The sequence below is a fragment of the Cimex lectularius genome, unplaced genomic scaffold, assembly GCF_000648675.2.
Source record: "Cimex lectularius strain Harlan isolate CLEC.00 unplaced genomic scaffold, Clec_2.1 scaffold42, whole genome shotgun sequence".
Lineage (NCBI taxonomy): Eukaryota > Metazoa > Arthropoda > Insecta > Hemiptera > Cimicidae > Cimex > Cimex lectularius.
In genome coordinates this window covers 293,007-311,266 of record NW_019392754.1, presented here as the reverse complement: position 1 = coordinate 311,266, position 18,260 = coordinate 293,007, and the positions used below count along the sequence as shown (strand labels likewise).

General features: G+C 37.7%; 2 protein-coding genes across 2 annotated transcripts in view; one reads left to right on the top strand and one right to left on the bottom strand.

The window, feature by feature from the left end:
- The first annotated feature begins 1,785 nt into the window (after positions 1-1,785).
- LOC106673814 (fructose-bisphosphate aldolase-like) overlaps positions 1,786-18,260 on the top strand; it is a 19,241-nt gene continuing 2,766 nt past the window's right edge. Inside the window, exons 1-4 of the mRNA XM_014406107.1 lie at positions 1,786-1,876; positions 16,096-16,231; positions 16,290-16,504; positions 16,561-16,752. Coding sequence (XP_014261593.1) covers positions 16,097-16,231; positions 16,290-16,504; positions 16,561-16,752 — 542 coding nt within the window. The 5' untranslated portion in view covers positions 1,786-1,876; position 16,096. The remainder of the gene's footprint in view (positions 1,877-16,095; positions 16,232-16,289; positions 16,505-16,560; positions 16,753-18,260) is intronic.
- LOC106673813 (vitellogenin-1-like) lies at positions 4,017-10,940 on the bottom strand. Its single transcript, XM_014406106.2, has 15 exons — positions 10,830-10,940; positions 10,390-10,559; positions 10,012-10,317; positions 9,696-9,932; positions 8,541-9,626; positions 7,854-8,464; positions 7,568-7,796; positions 7,243-7,495; positions 6,917-7,169; positions 6,548-6,842; positions 6,085-6,472; positions 5,857-6,026; positions 5,171-5,783; positions 4,924-5,093; positions 4,017-4,855 (listed from the first exon to the last, which is right to left on the bottom strand). The coding sequence occupies exons 1-15, from the start codon at positions 10,858-10,860 to the stop codon at positions 4,061-4,063; spliced, it is 5,607 nt and encodes a 1,868-aa protein (XP_014261592.1). The 5' UTR covers positions 10,861-10,940; the 3' UTR covers positions 4,017-4,060.

Sequence of the window (18,260 nt, the reverse complement as noted above, 5' to 3'; positions counted from 1 at the left end):
CCTCGCTCGAAACCCGACTCTCCCACCATTCCTCATAGAGCATCTTTCTTTTCCAATTGTCTCGCATTGAACGATGGGATATTCTAGCAGTAGGGGATTTGGCGACAATTTGAATGTTCGCCGCCATATACCAAATAATAGCTATTAAGACGTGAGGAGCCTGGGTCGTTCTGGGAGGTGCTCCACATGCATAGGGCAAATAGTCCCTGGGAAGCGGGAAGGTTGTGGACTTTTCCAAGGCTTTTTTTCTACATCCTTCCAATGCTACAGGTATTAGGTGTATACCCGAATGATAAATGGTTAGAGTAGTGCCTTTTAGGGGCGGCCTGGATCGGTCGGTGCAGACCATTGGGGTGGCAAGGGTTCTCACCAACAATATGAGGCAAAATAAAAAAAAAGAAAGAAAAAAAGTTTACTGTGCTGGCTGGCTCTGTAAACCTTTAATTGCTTTTGCAAGAAATGCCTGGGAATACAGGTACAACTTAATAAGGAGGCTTACTTTAATTGGTAAGTTTGTAGCTCATTGTTAAATATATTAGTTATACAGTTATATATTAGTTTTTAAGTTTTATTTTCTTTTGTTTTAAGATTACTTTGTATTACAACAAAGAAATACGTTTTTTAATTTACATTTTTTTGTCAATGTCAATTAAAATCATCTTTAATATTACCATTGTAAAATACATTAAATTATGATATAATCAAAAGAATTCCAAACTCTGACAGAGGGCTATTTGCTATGCTTAAAATTTATTGTAAAAATTGTGAAGTGTTACTTATGTTTAATAATAAATGTATTGACCGGGTTGTCTGAGAGGCTTTTGCGTGTCAAGAGCACGATTTGTAGATGGCCCCCCGACAACCTGAGCCAGAAACAAGGAATCGTCCTTACGCGATTAAGAATAGGCCATACACGGTTGACACATGGGCACCTGCTCTTGGGCCAAAGCCCGCACAGGTGCCCCTTATGCAGAGAAAGGTTGCTCGATGTGTCCCACATACTGGAAACATGTCATGCCTTGGCTACCTATAGGGAGCGTGTAGGCATGCCATCCAATCTGAAAATGGTACTCAAGCAATGCAGCGAGTTTCTTGGTCCTGTTCCACTTTTTTGGGGAAATTGGTTTTTTTTTATTGCATATAATATGTCTTATGTGTATATGTTTTGTCTGAGTGCATGTATTTATTAGCGTGAATGGTGAGGGGTGAGGGTGAAATATAACGTCATCGCCCCGCGAACAGTGAGAGCGTATAAGTGTATGTTTGGGGTCAATGGCGGAATATTTATAAAAGTACTTCATCGACCCCAATCTAGATTAGTCTGAGTACAGGTCAGCGGAGGAATATCAAGTACTTCACCGACCAAACGGAAAAAAAAAAAAAAAGTACTTTTTCTTCAGTTTTTCTATATTTTATTTTATTTTTAGTTATCTGATGGGATTAGCAATTTTTTCTTTAAAATACAAATTTCCTGTAAAAAACAAGAAATTAAGAAATTGCATTAACATCTTGCAGGATAAATAACAAAAATGTAAATGGTTTATATACGAAAGTCATATGTGCAACAGTTTTAACTTTAGCAACAATAACTAAAAAGATGTTTTAAAATGAAGTTTCTTACTTGTGTGCTAATTTTCATTTTATATTAAATTTGACTGAACTGCTCAATAAATGGGAAAATAAACAATAATGCTTTTTCTTCATTGCCACTCTTCACCATATTCAACCTAGGACAATGTAGGATTTATTATATTTCCAAATAACATATGTATTTAATTTTTTGACAGTCAAAATTGTTGGAAATTTCAAAATTTAAGTTTTTATTTTTTACTTTTTGCTCTCAAAATTCCTTCGCAAGATAAAATTTTATTTACAGGTAAGTGAATAAAAGATCCAGTAGGGTGAACAAATTTTGAGTTTATGCACGAGGTTTAAAAAAGCTTTATAGGACTAACTAACGACCATGAACATGGTAGAACAGATTTCAATGAAATTTTTTTTTGTGATGCTAGGTTCAAAAATATTAAACAAGTGTCCAAGCATTTTTCCAATGGGTTTTAAGAATTGAGAAAAAATATTTAAAGTAGTATATATTTTAAAAATGGTTTTCTGCCTTTGTTGTGCATGTATTTCAAGATTATTATCAGTTGAGTTAAAAAAATCTAAGATAAGAAAAATAATATATAGAATCATATTAAATGAGATTATATATATAAGAAGAAAACAAGGCTTTCAGTAAAGTAGGCCAAAAAGATTTTTTTTTTGAGAAAAACAAAAACAAATTCATATTCATTTTAAGTATTCTTTAAAGCCCTTAAAGGCAAATTTTCATAGAATAATAATTTGGTTGGGTTCACCAGTAGCAATTTTTTTCGATTTACATGTGTTTCACTTAAAAATTCATAAAACATCTAGATTTTATCCAAATTCAAGATTATAATCATTTCAAAATTGATTTTCTTTTCTTTAAGCCTGTCAACAAAGTTAAGATTTAATGTCATTTATAAAATTAAGGATGTAGCCAAAAAAACTTTAATATTTTATTTTATATTTCTGATTCTGATTATTTTACGCAGATTTTTTCTTCACTGATATGTCCAATGTAAAAAATCATATCACCTCTAGATTTTTTTCCAAATTCAACGTTCAAGTTAACAATAATTTCAAAGTTGATTTTCTCTTCTTTCGCCCATGTCAACAAAATTAAGTTTTGTCGTCATAAGTGAGAAAAATAAGGATGGAATCGTTCACTCAAACATTTTATTGTTTAACCATGGTATGAATTAATGAATTTATAAAGGCCAATTTTGTGGCATTATGTGGTTTATAGTGTTCTGTAAACTTTCTTGTACATCGGTTGAGTAGTTTTAAAATTACAACCGTTAACATGTATTTTAAATGAAAATCTCAGCCGCTCATAGATGAAAAAATTGAGAATTTTTTCATTTTCTCAATAATGTTTTTTTTGGGAGCAGAATAACAATATAAACTTTTTTTAAAGGTGTGTGTGGTATTTAGTGACTTAATTAATGATTATTTGGAGATCGTAAGATTCGGTCTGGTGTTTTTGTAAAATTTTTTTGGGGGTTGATGCAAAAGAATTCTTTCCTTCACTGCTAAACAGGTCATTTGTAGAACCCCTTTAGCTTATAGTCTTACCTTGGAAAGTGTGCTATTCCTTATAAAACTGAGTAGGCTTGGATCACTTCAAGTATCCCAGATTTGGGTACGTGTGGACTTGGCAGTGGCATGTACACCACACAGATGATCTATGCAATAACAATTAAGGATAGATGCGTTAATTTTTGGTGTAATGGGGAATGCTTGGGGGTTTGCGTTGTCTGGGCTCGCCTCCTTGTCCACCCCTAATCTGCTCAGCAACCCTTCCATAAAGTTTGAGGTTATTAAGGCGAAACATAACCCAAAGAGGACGTTAGTCTTTTTTATTATTAAAAACCTACAAACTTATTGTTATTTACTACTAGGGCAGTTTGATTTTCTTCCTGACAAAAAATGCACAGTTATTCCTGTCACAATTGCTTCTTAAAGTTAATTTTTATTCTTTATCACAGAGATTGCTCAAAATGGTTTCTTCTCGTGGTTTATTATTCACATTTTAAAAAGTTTTTGTATGTGAATGAATTTTATTTTGTTTCAACAAAGCCTAAATATATTTGACTATGTGTTTTTAAAAGTTTTTTAAATTTTATTAAGTTTGTGAGTTAGCCAAATGAACTCAAAATTTTTCTAGATAACTAAAATTTTGAAACTTTTGTAATTCAGATATCCAGCTTTGACCTTTTCTTGATGGCTAGATTTTTGTGTAAAGCAATTTCAGTTTGAATTGCTGAATTCGTATGGTCGTAGATGATTCGTGAAACGTATGGTTGGTAGATAGTCAGCATAAAACGTGAAAAATATTCGTCCTGCTGATCATAAACTTCATAAACTATAAAATTTATAACAGAAACAGTAAAATATTGGTATGAAAAGGGCATGGTATTAAAAGAAGTAAGTATACAGGCACTTAGCGTTTATTTTAAATAATTATCAAAAGTGATTATTTCTTTACACATTTTTTGGCAACCATCACAGCTTCCTTGTGGTGCACTTCTTTCTGGGAGAAGTCTGGTTTATTTCCTTTTTTGATGACTTCAACCCAACGGTCTGCAGTAGGTTTGTCAGGGCAGAAAAAGTTAACTTCTTTTTCTACGTAGTTGGAGGTATTGTAACCGGGTTTGCATTCAGTAACTTTTTCCATGCTGAAGCAAGTTTTGCCGCTGCGTTCGATTATTTTGATCATACGATGAGTGGATGTTTGTTCGACGTTCTTAACTGAGGTTTTTTGCTGTTGGAGTTTGCGACCGGCTTCTTTTTCGCTGATGACGTTTCCAAGCGAGATAACTTTTTTGTAAGCTTTCTCTTTCATGGCGCGTTGGAAGAGAGTCTTGGCTGGTCCTTGGCATGTTTCGTCAGCGAGAGCGTAGCTGGCGGCGAAAAGGTAGGGGTCTTTCAGAATGCGATTTTTGGGGCAAGTGAAGTCATCAAAGTCTTCGCCGTTGAACGTTCCGCAAAGTCCACGGAGTTGTCCACGGAATGCGTTGGAAACTTGCAATTTGACGCGAGCTCCGTCGTATACGACTTCGACTCCGACGAGAGGAGAGTACATCCTGACGGCACCAGTTGGCAGAGCGTAAACTTGGAAGAAAGTGTAGCCGAAGTTGTCTTCAAATTTAGCTACTTTGGTTTGGGTGAATTCGGCTGTCTTTCCGTTGACCTTAACTACTCCGACTTTGTCAGAGCTGGAAGTAGGTTTAACTTCGACGACATTTTCTCCAAAAACGAGAACGAGTTCCTGCCGATCAAAATTTATATGAAAATGCTAATTCAAACAGTTATTTATAAATTTCATGCGAAAAATACCTTTTTGTCAGATTCGTGTTCGCGAGCAAGAGCAGCAAAGTATTTGTCTTCTTTGTCGTGGGCAGACACTCCTAGAGAGTGAGCCAATACGTGCCAGCAATCGCCGAGTTTTACGGGGAATGATTTGTTGTCGAAGGTGGTTGCCAAGTTCTTGTCAACGACGCAAGTTGCTGAAAATAAGAGAAGATCCGAGTTGTTCAATTACAACTTTTACAAAAAGGAATACCGTATGAATCGCGTTACTTACGGAATTGTTGAGCACGGAAGTAGGTTTGGCCGAGGCGGTCAGCGGTGTTGTATTCAGGGTGGAAAACAACAACTGGTCTTACCCAACGGTTAACAGGGAGATGACGGAATTGGGCGGTGAAGAGTGGAGAATGGATGGAGACATTAGCAGCTTTAAGATCTCTTTCGAAGTTGACGTGGAATTCGACTTCGTTTTCTTTGTTGTTAGGGGTAATAAAATCTTCAATAACATGAGGATAAGCGAAGGAACGGGCGAGATCGTAGGCTTTGTAGGTGAAGTTCTTAAATACTTGTGGCACCTGATCGTAGTGGAAGGTGAATTTATATTGGTCGAAGAAGTTAGCAGAGGCGGTAGCATTGCGGCAAGCCGGTTGGATGTAATTTCCTTCGCGCATTTCACTTTCGCAAAGTTTGGAAACGGGGTGCTCACGAACAAAGTCGCGGCGTTCGTTGGTCTGAGAAAGTTTTCCTTGGAATGAAACTTTTGCACCTGAAGATGCCTTTTCTCCGAAAGAAAATTCACCGTTGATTTGTGAAATAGGCTGGGTTTCGATAGCTTTTTTGTAGTTGACAAGTGGGACATTGGGTGTAGTTGCAGTGAGTTCAAGTGCAGCCTAGAAAGTAATCGTTCATTTTAGGTCATTAATGTGAATTTATGTGTACATAGGAGAAAAGTAACTAAATTACCTCGTATGGTTTGGTGGTGTAGGTTTGTTTGGCTGGAGTCTTGCTCACGAAGAAGAGGAATCGTGATTTGTCAGAAACAGGGCTGCTAGCATAAGAAGCTGTGGCAACATACTTAGCCTTGGATTGACCCTCGAATTGGACTGACATATCGACCATATGTGCGGTGTAGTCTGTAATGTATAAAATTAGTTATTTTTGTGTTCGTCAACTTCTGAAAAATAAGCCAACCTTGGATTCCAGCTGCGGCGTTCTGAAGGAACTGCGCTTGACGTTCAAGGCTGTCGGGTTTCGAGTCTGATTGGGCAGCGCTGTTCCTAACGTTGGCGGCCCTGTGTTTGTTGTGGCTTGAGTGTACGCCCTTTTCAGCGGAGTGTCCAGTTTTGCCGTAAACAAAGGTGAAGTTTGCGTATTGAGCGGTAGAGCGTTGTGGGTTGTAGACAACGGTGAAGTTGTTGTTGTTGATAGATTGTTCGAAGTGTCCATAAACAAGAGCCGAGAGTGGGTCATGACGTTTGAGTGCATTGTACACTGTGGCAAAATCGTAAAACTTCTGCTCAGTTTCGGCTTTGACGTCGAAAGCGAATCCGGTACTCTCTTGTCCAATTGTAGTTTCCCGCTAGAATCATGAAACAAAAATAAAGATGAAATAAATAATCAAATAAGTATAAAACATTGATGATTTAAGACGTACCCTTTGAACGGGTCTGACGTGAATATGTTCGGCGTGAGGGCAATCGACAACTGGGGTGAAGGTGAGGATGTCGTGTTTGGCAGTGTAGGCGACAGTACTGTATTCGAAAAGCTTGTGCTTGTGGTTTTGTTCAAACGACTCAAGTTTGGACCAAACTTTGTTGTGTTCGATATCAACGTCGACACTGGCACGGATGGGAAGATGTAGGTGGATGTTCTTTTGAAGACCGGCGATGTAACGTTGGTTGTTGAAAGGTGTGACGAATCCCATCTTTCCTTGTGTCTTGACGACATAGCTAAAAGAAGAATAACTTTTATGCAATTGCTATCGTTTACGGTTTCTGTCTTTGATCAAAGAATGAATTCTTACGTAAATTCGATGTCAGTGGTAACGTTGACAGTTTTGGGGACGGGGATTTCGTTCTTTGGGTATGAAGCGATATCGGGATGTGATTGAGCGCGCATTTCACCTCCTAGGTAAGCCAATGTGGGAACGTCGTAGGTGTAAACGAATGGCAAACCCATGGCTGTGGGGAATCCGATTTTGAAACCACCCTGGTTGTACATCTTGGTGAAGTTGAAGTGTTGACCTTGTCGGACAGACTGAGCAACGTATTTCGCGACTAGAAGAGAATGGAGAGTCAGAAGTAAGCTTATGGAGAAAAGCGTTAACATTAATGTAGACTAAGAACTCACTGTTAGGTAACTGTTCGACGGTGTGGTTGTCGAAAGGAAAGAAACGTTTGCCACCGAACGTCGAGAGGAAAAGGTTTCCTTCAACTTGTTCGGGCTTGTCAACGACGACATTCAACATTTTGGCGATTTTCTCGAATGACCATGTGTTGTCAGGTTTAGAGTGGCTAGATTTGGATTTTCTGCAATGATCACAGGTGAATTGGTTTGAAAGCAATTCCATAAGCTCATCAGCGCTCGAGGTCATGTAGCTCATCTGAAAATATGGATAGATAGATGTATGTTAATTGATTAAGTGGGATGGTATTAAAAATATTTCACTAATTACGTGGTATTGTCCTTGCTTGAATCCTCCGAGGTTTTTCCTGAAGTTGTAGAATAGAGAGCTGGGGACAAGGCTGTCTTCACCTTCAATGGTAGTGAAGTCAGTTTTGAATGAAAGGTGACCGTGTTGTTGTTCTTGTGCTACGATGTAGCTACGGATGTAATGAGTAGAGTAGTGTACACCGAAGTCACGGTAGTTCAACAAGTTCACAGCGGATTTAGCACTTTCGGCCCTAAAAGGTGTTAATGTTAAATACAACTTTTTAAAGCTATTTTTGTTAAAAACTTACAATTCGTAGTGTTCTGGGGTGGTGAGGCGAGCAGCGGATTTGATGGCGCTTTGCACGGCGGCAATGACTTGCTTGCTGTGGTCGGAGTTGGTAAATTGAGCCATACGTTGCAATAATTGTGCAGGTGGGTTAGTCTTCATCAACTGCATAACAGCAGCAACACGTACTTCAGGAGCATCTCCGGTGTTCTGGTAGATTTTAAAAAGAACAGATCGTGCAAGTTTTGAGTACACTCTGGTCATTTTGTCCAAGCTAGCGACCATGGTCAATCTTTGGTAGGTAGAGACATGTTTTTGTCCTTCGAGGTAAGGCTCAAAGACGGACAAAATTTTGGGATGAGCTGTGTTGCCGAGGGCACGGATGTATACTTGAATCTTAATGCTGTCTCCTTGCGAGATGGCTTTGGTGAGCTGCTTTTCTAAGTATGGAATGTATTTGTCGACGACATCCTTTGTGTTGTTGAGAGCAAGTTGCCCGTATGTGTGGACTGGATAACGGTTGTGAGCAGTAGCCTTGTCGACTTGAGCTTTCCTTACGAGACTTGTGAACGCAAAAATGGCGCTGGTGTTCAAAAATCTTTGTTTGGTAACCTTTTCGCTTGTAGCCAAGTCCTGTAAAAATAAATGAACATAACGTTATGAAAGTTCATTCGTCAAGAGATGCAGGTAATAGTAAAATTTTACTTACAAAAAATGCGTTCATGTATTCGTTGGTTGGGTAACGGGCTGTTTGTGGCAATACTGCTACAAGTTCCGCAGCTTCTTCATACTGTACTTTTCCGGTGTTGATCCATTCCTTTAAGCAGAGAAGAGCAGGTCCGGTTCCGGCTTGTGACATGGCATCACGGAAGGCAACCCATGCTTGATAACGTTCGGCATCAGAAGTGCTCCTAGGTGATGCTTTGGAGTATGGGTAGTAGAGTTGTTCAGTGGCACGTTTAAGTTGGTCGACGGTCATTGTTTGAAGAACACGGGTCAAAATGACGAATTTGGACAAAGTGTTTTCACCGGTGAGGCCATTTGGTTTGTGAACTTCGGATCCTATTTGTTGAGCGAGCTTTTGTACTTGCTGGACGACATCTACCTGTCTTGCAGCTTGGATCGAGTTACCCTGGTATCCAATGAAGTAAGGCAAGAAAGGTGAGTTGGGTGCGTTTTTCAATTGAGGTTCGGGTTGCCAGTATTCTTCACTGCTGCTAATCGAACTATGGCTTTCGCTGGAACTGGACGAACTGGAAGACGAGTAGTACTTGTTTTGGTCTTTTTTCATTTGTCCTAGAACTTCTTGTGATTCACTGGAACTGGAGCTTGAGGAACTGGAGGAGTGTTGGGTTTTACCCGATCTTTCTTTCTGTCCAACAGATCGTCGAGAACGATTCCTTTTTGGTTGTTGAGGATTTGTTGCTTTTTTGAGGGGGGATTGGACATGCTCTGAGGATTCAGAAGATGAGGAAGACGATGACGATGAAGAAGGTCTGGAGGTTTCTTCACGGCTGTTGTATACCTTGTAAGCGTTATGGTTTTGTTTGTCTTCCTGTTCTGTGGCCGCGTTGTATTCGTACACGAGGTTCTTGACGGTACGCGGGTTGGGGACCGATGGTACGTTGCCCGATTGCGAAACGGCTTCGAGTGTCAAGTTCATGCGGCTGGCAACGATTCCCTTCTGGCTGTTGTACAAATGTGGAGCCAAGACAATTTTGTTGGTAGTGACCGAAGATTGAATGGTGTAATGGCTGAGGGATCCTGAAACGATGACTCTGGTCTGGGACGAACGCTAAAAATGACGTTATCATTAGTTGTTATAAACGTTATAATGGAATTGTCGGCATTGCGTGATACTCACGGACATGAAAGTTCCCATCTGGTTGCTTGCTGGTTCCCAATCGGTCAATCCAGAGATGCCAAAGTGGTAAGCCACACGTTGGTCACAGTTGGAGTAGTTCATTGTTTTCACGATATCAATAAACTGTCCGTCTCCACGGTAGTGAGTAAGGGGAGCGAGGTATGGGCGGCTTTGCAATACGTATTCTGGAAGAGGAGAGACATCGTAGATGGTTTCGCACAATCCTGTCACTGTGTCCTACGGATCAAATTTAGTGTTCGTTGAATGTTATTATTTTGAAATTTTATTTAATTTTCCAAGCGGCTTTTGAACTTACTTCCATGGTCTTGTAGACGCCCATATGGTCGCCTTTGTTGGGTACTTGGTTGATTTTGGATTTCATCAAATGTTCACCTTGGGTGTCGACCTGAAGCTGACTTGCAATGGCTTTGAGCATGTTAAGTTCCCATGTTGCGACGGAGCTGGCTACGACCATTTTGTCAACGACGCCATTCTTGAGGTGAAGTTCGAAAGGCTTGTTGGAAAAGGGGAGTTGACGGTAGTTCAACTTGTTGTCTGGTATGTAAGATGACCAGCCCCCGGTGAGGTTCGCATGGACATCGGCGTATTGAGCTTGACCGATCTTTAAAAAAAGTTCGTTTTTTTATTAAACTTAGCTTCAAACTCACTAAGATTCAAGGGAAACTAATGTTACCTGCAGTGTGATGACATTTTCGGATTTGGGTTGGACGGTGAGTTTTCCTTTCATGAGCATACCAGCGTATTGGTCCGCGACCTGGTGAAGTCCGGTGACGGTCCTTCCCCTGATCTCATATTTGTACTGGCTGTCTACTTTCCAAGCATGCACAGATGACCCAACCCCAACTAGAGTTTACAAAAAAAAGCTCTTATATGACTTTAAAAAAATATTTCGCCTAGTTATTTTATTTATACCGATGCCAATTTTGATACTTATAAGAAAAAAGCTTTTACTGCTGAAAGTTCTGCTGTTTTTATTTTAAAAATATTAAAACTTGCTTTGAAAGCTTTTAAAAACTGTTGGGTTAATCGGAAAGGTCATGTATTTTACTGTTTTTTTTCATTGATCGAAGTTACTCAATATCTTTAAATATGCTACTTTATCAAACTACTTACCGAGGGTGAGAAGGAGAACTGTTGACCACATGTTGACGTGTCACTGTTAATTAGCAGTTTACACAAATCAACCCAGTGGGTTACTGATGTGATATCACACCCCGGCTAGTATATATACTAGAGAATTAATTTTGGATCAGCAAAAATTTCGGCGCATGTCGATGGATATCATATCACTTGCTTCGTCATAGAAACTCTTATCGTTAGAACTTTCCGCGACCTGTTCATCCGCTGAAACATCTTTCTTTTTTGCTATTAATTAGAAAAAATTGGCATTTTTTCCTTCGATTTGATAATTTAAAAAAAAATGGATTCATTCATCAAAACTGAATCGTTGTTTATCTATTGACTAATGCGAAATTAATACGTTTTCACGTTCTTTTATAACTGGAGTAGAATACATTCACTGTCGTATTTATTAATATCTTGAATTACAAATTGAATGTTAATTTCTTTCGTCCAAGTCGCTTTTATTAACCTGTTTTCTAGATGAGAGACAATCATCTTTCCGACATGTTGAAAGAAAAAACATCATCAAAATGTTAGAGGACTCTCAGCACACCTGAAGGAAAGAACAGTACTATTTAAAGACACTTAAAGAACATGGGAAAAGTTAAAAAGTTACTAGAGTTTTGTTTCTATGCTTGGTAGGCAAAAAACCATGCATGTCGTCAAAAAATAACTGAAAATAAAAGATGAATGTTGGCCTTTGGCTGAAGTCATTCAATATTTTTGCTTAGATGAGAGACAATCATCTTTCCGACATGTTGAAAGAAAAATCATCATCAAACTGTTAGAGGACTCTAAGCACACCTGAAGGAAAGAACAGTACTATTTAAAGACACTTAAAGAATATGGGAAAAGTCAAAAAGCCTCTAGAGTTTTTTTTCTATGCTTGGTGGGCAAAAAACCATGTATGTCGTCAAAAAAATAACTGAAAATAAAAGATGAATGTTGGCCTTTGGCTGAAGTCATTCAATATTTTTGCTTATATGAGAGACAATCATCTTTCCGACATGTTGAAACAAAAATCATTATCACACTGTTAGAGGACTCTCAGCACAACTGCATAAAAGTGCAACCACAGTTTCTATATATTTAAAGAACTGTGGAAAAAATCAAAAAGCCATGGGAAAAGGGTTTCGTACCTAAACTTTTTTTTTTGGAAAAATGAATAATGAGCGACAGACGAAGTCGAATAAGTCAGTAGTTGAATGTGAACGAAAGGTCAATTATACGTGCCAAAACAAAATTTTCACAAAAAAGCTGATGGTGGTTAAAAAAAAGTTATTGGTGGTTTATAGCTGGAGCCCGTTCAATATTTATTTTTGCTTAAAGCTGAGATAATCACCTTTACAGCCTACTTCATTGAAATTGACCAATTGGCTGAGTTACCCAAGATTGTAATTTTTTTAGTGTCTATGGTTTATGGCACAAAATGAATTTGGTTGCTCCCCTTGAGAAGGTCCCCTTTTTATTAAGCACATCTGACTGCTTCAAAATTCCCTCATGTTCCTAATTTACGTAGACTATTTGTAGATCCCGGTTTCTGAGGGTATTTAGGCAGTTCTAGACATGTTTTGAGTTGATTAGGTCTTCAAGAACCTTTAAAGCTGTCTGGTTATCTGATAGTATTATTATTTCCAAATTCACTATTTTTCGTGGTCCGCTTGATCAATTAATAACATTCAATTAATTAAGGTTATAAGTTGAGATAAAAAAGTCAGTGTCACGGGCGGGATTCGAACCCACGACCTTCGGCTTGATACGCCGCTACTCTAGCTAGTGAGCTATCGTGACTTCGATCCCCGATAAAAACACGATCGAAAAAATGGTAGAAGGTCAAAATTTTTTACCAAACTTTTACCCAATTTTTAAAAATTTAGTTTTCCATGATGCTTAAAAAAATTCATCAAAATATTTAAGAAATTATTAAAACTGAAAATAAAAAATTTTTTTAAATATCTATCATAGATGCCTTGGAAAATCTACTTGAATAAGGGCGTATTTTGGATTCGATTTTCGATATGAAGTAACAGAATAAACAACAGTAATAAACAAGGACTAAGGAAAAAAAAAGAATCACACGATAACTTGTACAGTTTCAGTGAAAAACAGTTAGACTGCAGAATGTCGTGATTTTCGAAAACCAGCGATTATTATTCTTTATGTAAGGTATGTAAGGTTTTGGTTGAGATAAAAAAGTCAGCGTCACGAACGGGATACGAACCCACGACCTTCGGCTAAATACGCCGCTGCTCTACCACTTGAGCTATCGTGACTTCGATCCCCTCGGGCACTAACTTCCCATCTCAACCTCACCTTTTGAATTTTCCCCCCTTTTTGCGTATCAAGCCGAAGGTCGTGTGTTCGAATCCCGCTCGTGACACTGACTTTTTTTATCTCAATTTAAAGCCTTAATTAATTGAATAGTATTATTATTTCACTTTTGTGATGTGATTGATTTCGAAAAGCATTTCGTTAACTAAGCAGAAGTCCAAGCTTTTTCTCGAAAAACAAATAACGTATGATAGTCGAAGTTGGACAGGTCAGCGGTTAAATGTCGACGAAAGGCCATACACCTAAAAAAGGCTAATGGTGATTGGTGACCTTATTGGCGGTCAGTGGCTGTAGTAATTTTTTTAATTTTTTATTATATAATTTGTTGTACATTACAACTACCTTAAAGTAGGTAATAAGTAACAGTGAGAAAGGTAATTAAAACAAAACAAAATTAAAACCAAGAGTGGAGAAAACACCCATTGGTATTACTCCAATGTTACAATAATATTGTTTGTTCAATTGATACGTGTGACATTATCACTTTCACTGTAACTAATGTTACCTGCAGTGTGATGACATTTTCGGANTATGAGGTGTTGTTGGAGGTTTCGAGTGGAAATGACAAGGTCGGAGTTGCTAGAGAGAATTGCCGTATCGTCTGCGAATGTGAATGTGGTGGTTTCGGGATGAGATGGCATGTCAACTGTGAAAACCTGGTACAGCGTAGGGGCCAGAACGCTACCCTGAGCGACACCAGCATGGATAGGAACATACGAAGAGAGGGAGTGGCCTTCAATGACTTGGAAGAATCAGTCAGTGAGAGACGGCTTAGATCTAAGACAATCAAATTTAAATTTTAAATGTATCAAAAACGTCGCAAAACCTATTCTTACAGACGACGACACCAGACCAAGTGTTTAAAGGGATACTGAATAAGTTAAAGGAGCTGGTCTACCAAGTCCTTCCGAATCCATCTTATTCTTGATCTCGAAAAGATTTTCATCCTTTTATGAATTTAGTCCATTTCTTTTAGTGGGTAAGGACCGTTTTTGGTACGAACAACTGGTTTTTTCCTATTTTCTTTATTAAGACAACTTCTATTCGATAGATTTTAATTTTGTTAAGACTTCCTTTTCAAGAGAGTCTGTTCTATCTACTTAACCGTTAAACATTAAAGTTTTTCTTACTGAAACACTTTCATATTGATTGATTTCTAGGTTTCGCAGGGATATAGTTGTACGAGTTATCTTATTTTTCTTCCTGATTTGATGTCTTGGAATGGTTTATTTCGATTTTTGTCAAGGATTTTGCAATATTTCGATCAGTCCGAGTTTACCTCTGATTGTTATGATGTGTACTCTGGTACATTAAAGCCCGTTATGTAAAAGGTCATCTACTACTAGTGGCCATAAGGCTTGTACTATTCCTTATGGGAACCCCTCTTCGGTTAATTATGTATGTTAAGCATGTATTGTGATCATTGTATGTTCGATGGTTTTGCTAGTTTATTAGAGACTATTTAAAAAAGTCACATAGGCGATTTCTTCATTACACAGGGTGTCCCACTTACGTCACTATTTCAATTAGTTGTCCATCCTTCCACAAATTCTTTCCATAAAACCCCTGAATCTCATAATGTATGAATCCTAGTGTAAATTCGATTGGTTAAGGAAACACAATGCAAAATCTGAGGGTGAACTTTCACGAATTTTCAAACTTCTCGTCTAAAGTATAAGTAAGATTTTCTTAGTTTTATAAATAGAAACATATTTGGCGCTTACAGAAATGTTGTCTCAAACACGTGCACTTAATTTCAAAGCTCAGTTATCACCAGTGTAAAATTAACGATTAATTTCTAGAAATCAAGTCTTTCGTTTAAAAAAATTAGTCAGGTTTTGAAACTTCTATTAAAAACAATGAAAGTAATACAAAATAAACAAAAAAGATTCTGTGATACAAAATTAAAAAAAAATTAAAACAAATGTCCACTTTTTTGAAGAATGCAAGCCTGACATCTTTTCATTGCAGATTTCTCTGTTTTCAATTTATTTAAATTATTTTATTTTATTAATTATATTCATTAAAATTTTGAAACTTCTAAAAAGCAGACTAAAATGCTCTTTGATAGAAAATTTAACATAAAAAATTGATCAAATAACTTAAGAATAGTAAAATCTAATAATATCTGTCAGGAAAATATGTCAGGCTTGCATTATCCAAAAGTGGACATTTATTTAATTTATTGAAGATTTTTAGTTTTTCTTATGGTCAATTTTCTACCAAAACCATTTTTTTTACTTTGTATTATTTTTGTTATTTTTTAATAGAAGTTTAACAATTTTAATGACTAATTTTTTTTAAACCAACTTTTCTGAAGCTCTGATTTTTTTGCTTTAAGGTTACAATAAAAAATTAAATTCATAGGGTTTTTAATGCTATTTCCTTTGATTTAATAAAATTTACAGTTGGATTAATATTTTATGAGATACGGGGGCTTTTGCGAAAAAAAACAAAACAACAACTTTAAACTGAAGCAACTCGAAAAATCAAATTTTGGACAATAGGGACTTTTTAAAATTAATTTGACGTGTATGACGGCTGTTCACGAGACACCCTGTATATTTGAGTTTTTTAAATTATAAATATATTTAAAAAATGCATTTTTTGTTAAGAAAAACGAACGCAACTCCTTAAAGAGAAAATTGTAAAAATCACAGGCCTAGAAAAACGTTTTCTGTATTTTTTCTTCTTTAAACTGTATCTGTGAGTTTTTGTATTACAAAATTGGCTCTACATTGGAAAAATGTGTAGAAAAAGAAAAAAGTGTTTATTTTTAAACAAAGTGATTTTAACTTTATAAAATTTTTTCCTTGTAATGAAAGTTTTACATAATTTTACGACAAACCACACCATATTTATTTTATTTTTGGTTAGATAAATTTAGATCTCATGTTTGAGAGGAATAATAATTTTTAACATTTAGTATGACGACGTGGTATAACAGCCCGCCTTCTTTTCTCCAAGAAGAGTTATTCAAAATCGCAAAACACTTGTTCCAACCTGGCAAAGGCATCCTGGGAGCTGATGAATCCATTGCGTCTATGTCGAGAAAATTTCATGTAAAATCAACACTAATATTTTTAATATAAGACGTATAATGTATGAAGTTATTTATAGAAAATAGGGATCGAGGACGGCGAGGAGACAAGGAGACAGTGGCGACAGTTGCTTTTCAAAACAGAGGGCATAGAACAGTACGTTTCAGGGGTGATTCTGTGCCCAGAGACCATCGGCCAGGAAACGGACGAAGGAGTTAAGTTCGTCGATTATTTAAGGTCCAAAGGGATAGTCTCAGGGGTGAAACTCGACATGGGCATGGTCCCATTTGTGAGGTGAGCGCGTCGAACTATTCCTGAACCTGACAACCCCCTCAACGATGTCGTTTCAGTTCGTTCTGCGAGCCGATAACCGTCGGTTTGGAAAATCTCTCTGAAAAATGTGCTCTTTTCAAAAAGGAAGGAATACATTTTGCAAAATGGCGGTGCGTTTTGAAAGTTGGCGCAACGACGCCGAGATGGGTGACGATCAAGGAAAACGCTATCATTTTAGCACGCTATGCTACCATTTGTCAGGAGAATAGGTAAAACAACGTTTTAAGTAAATCTATATTTATTAATAGATTTAATGAAATAATGACGATATAAAATTGACTTTGCCTTTCGGCCGTACAATGTTGTAATTGTAGCCTTGTAAGAGCTGTAGTTGCTGTTCTGAACCTGTGGTAAGTCGATGAATCAAAGTATTCAGGTTTCTAGCCGTCGCTCCACTGTACAGTGAACATCATCTTCTAGAACATCGCCATTTTCCTTAAGATAAAACGATGCGCATTTGACATCGCGCATGTGGCAAACTGTATCGCACGATGGTCTGCTGTTTAAGGTCAAGGTCATTCCTTCCCAAACCTACTATCTTATCTTCAAATCCTATCTTTCGAAAAGATATTTTCAGGCGAGAGTCATGCACTCTCTCCCTATTCCTATTCAATTTACACCCACGATAAACATACATTTCTTATAACAGTTATGCCTATATATGCTGATAGTATGGCTATCTTTTTGCCTAATTCAGATCCTGTTATATGTCACCTTGCAGGAAGAGTGGAATGAAAACCAAAATATAATATTTAAGTTTTTGACTTCGACTTCGAATCCCTAAACAAGACTAAGAAAGAGTGGCATTAAAGATTACTCGCTAGACTATATATATTATGCAGGGTGGGCGACCAAGACCCGAGGGGTTAAATGCCTGGGTAGACTCGTACCTCGTCCTTAAAAGGTCCGGGACTTGGTCGGCTCACGTGTCCTGCATAAACCTCTTGGACTGGTTCACAAACCCCAAGATTTTGGACCATTTTATCTCGGGGAGTGATTTGCCCCCCTCAAAGTCCTCTCCTTCAAAGATTTCAAATCTAGACCTAGCAAACCTATCACATTCTGCGAGGTAGTGCCTTGCCGTTTCTTCTTTTATTTCGCAGAAGCGGCAAAAGGGATCTGGTGGGATACCCATTATGAAGAGGTGTCTTCTCAGTGGGCAGTGGCCCGTCAGAATACCTATCAGTCTCCTAATTCCCTTCCTTGAGATAGAGAATAGCCATTTTGATTCAGCTGGTTTGATCAACTTTACAAACTCTTTCGATTGCCTGTCTCCGGGGGATAAATTCCACTCCCTAAGAAATTGATACTCTATTTCGCTGTGCTCACAGAGTGAGGTAATACCGGTTGTGGCCCGACAAACGCAGTATTAGAACCTTCTTTGGCTAGGCCATCCGTCTTTTCATTGCCTTGGAGTCCTTTATGTGCAGGTATCCAAATAAGGGTCACCTAGTCGTGAGGTTGACAAATCTTTTTGTAATTCCCTAAGACTAGCCTGACTGTCAGAAAAGATTTTAATATCTTTTCCCATAATTTTATTTTCCATCAGTGTTCTACAACACACATTGATGGCCCAGATTTCCGCCTGAAAAACGGAGGTGTTATTGCCAAGATGGGAGGAGATGCTGATTCCTAATTTTGGTATGTAAATTCCTGCACCACTCCCTCTACCTTTGATAAGTGAACCATCTGTGTAGCAATCTATGTTACGATGGTC

Bases quoted from the DNA above. Each gene is read 5' to 3' on its own strand.
- LOC106673813 (XM_014406106.2), bottom strand. From the start codon at position 10,860: ATGTGGTCAACAGTTCTCCTTCTCACCCTCG. The intron at 6,843-6,916 runs GTAAGAATTCAT...TTCTTCTTTTAG, and splicing joins ACCACTGACATCGAATTTAC to CTATGTCGTCAAGACACAAG. The intron at 5,094-5,170 runs GTAAGTAACGCG...TCTTATTTTCAG, and splicing joins CTTCCGTGCTCAACAATTCC to CAACTTGCGTCGTTGACAAG.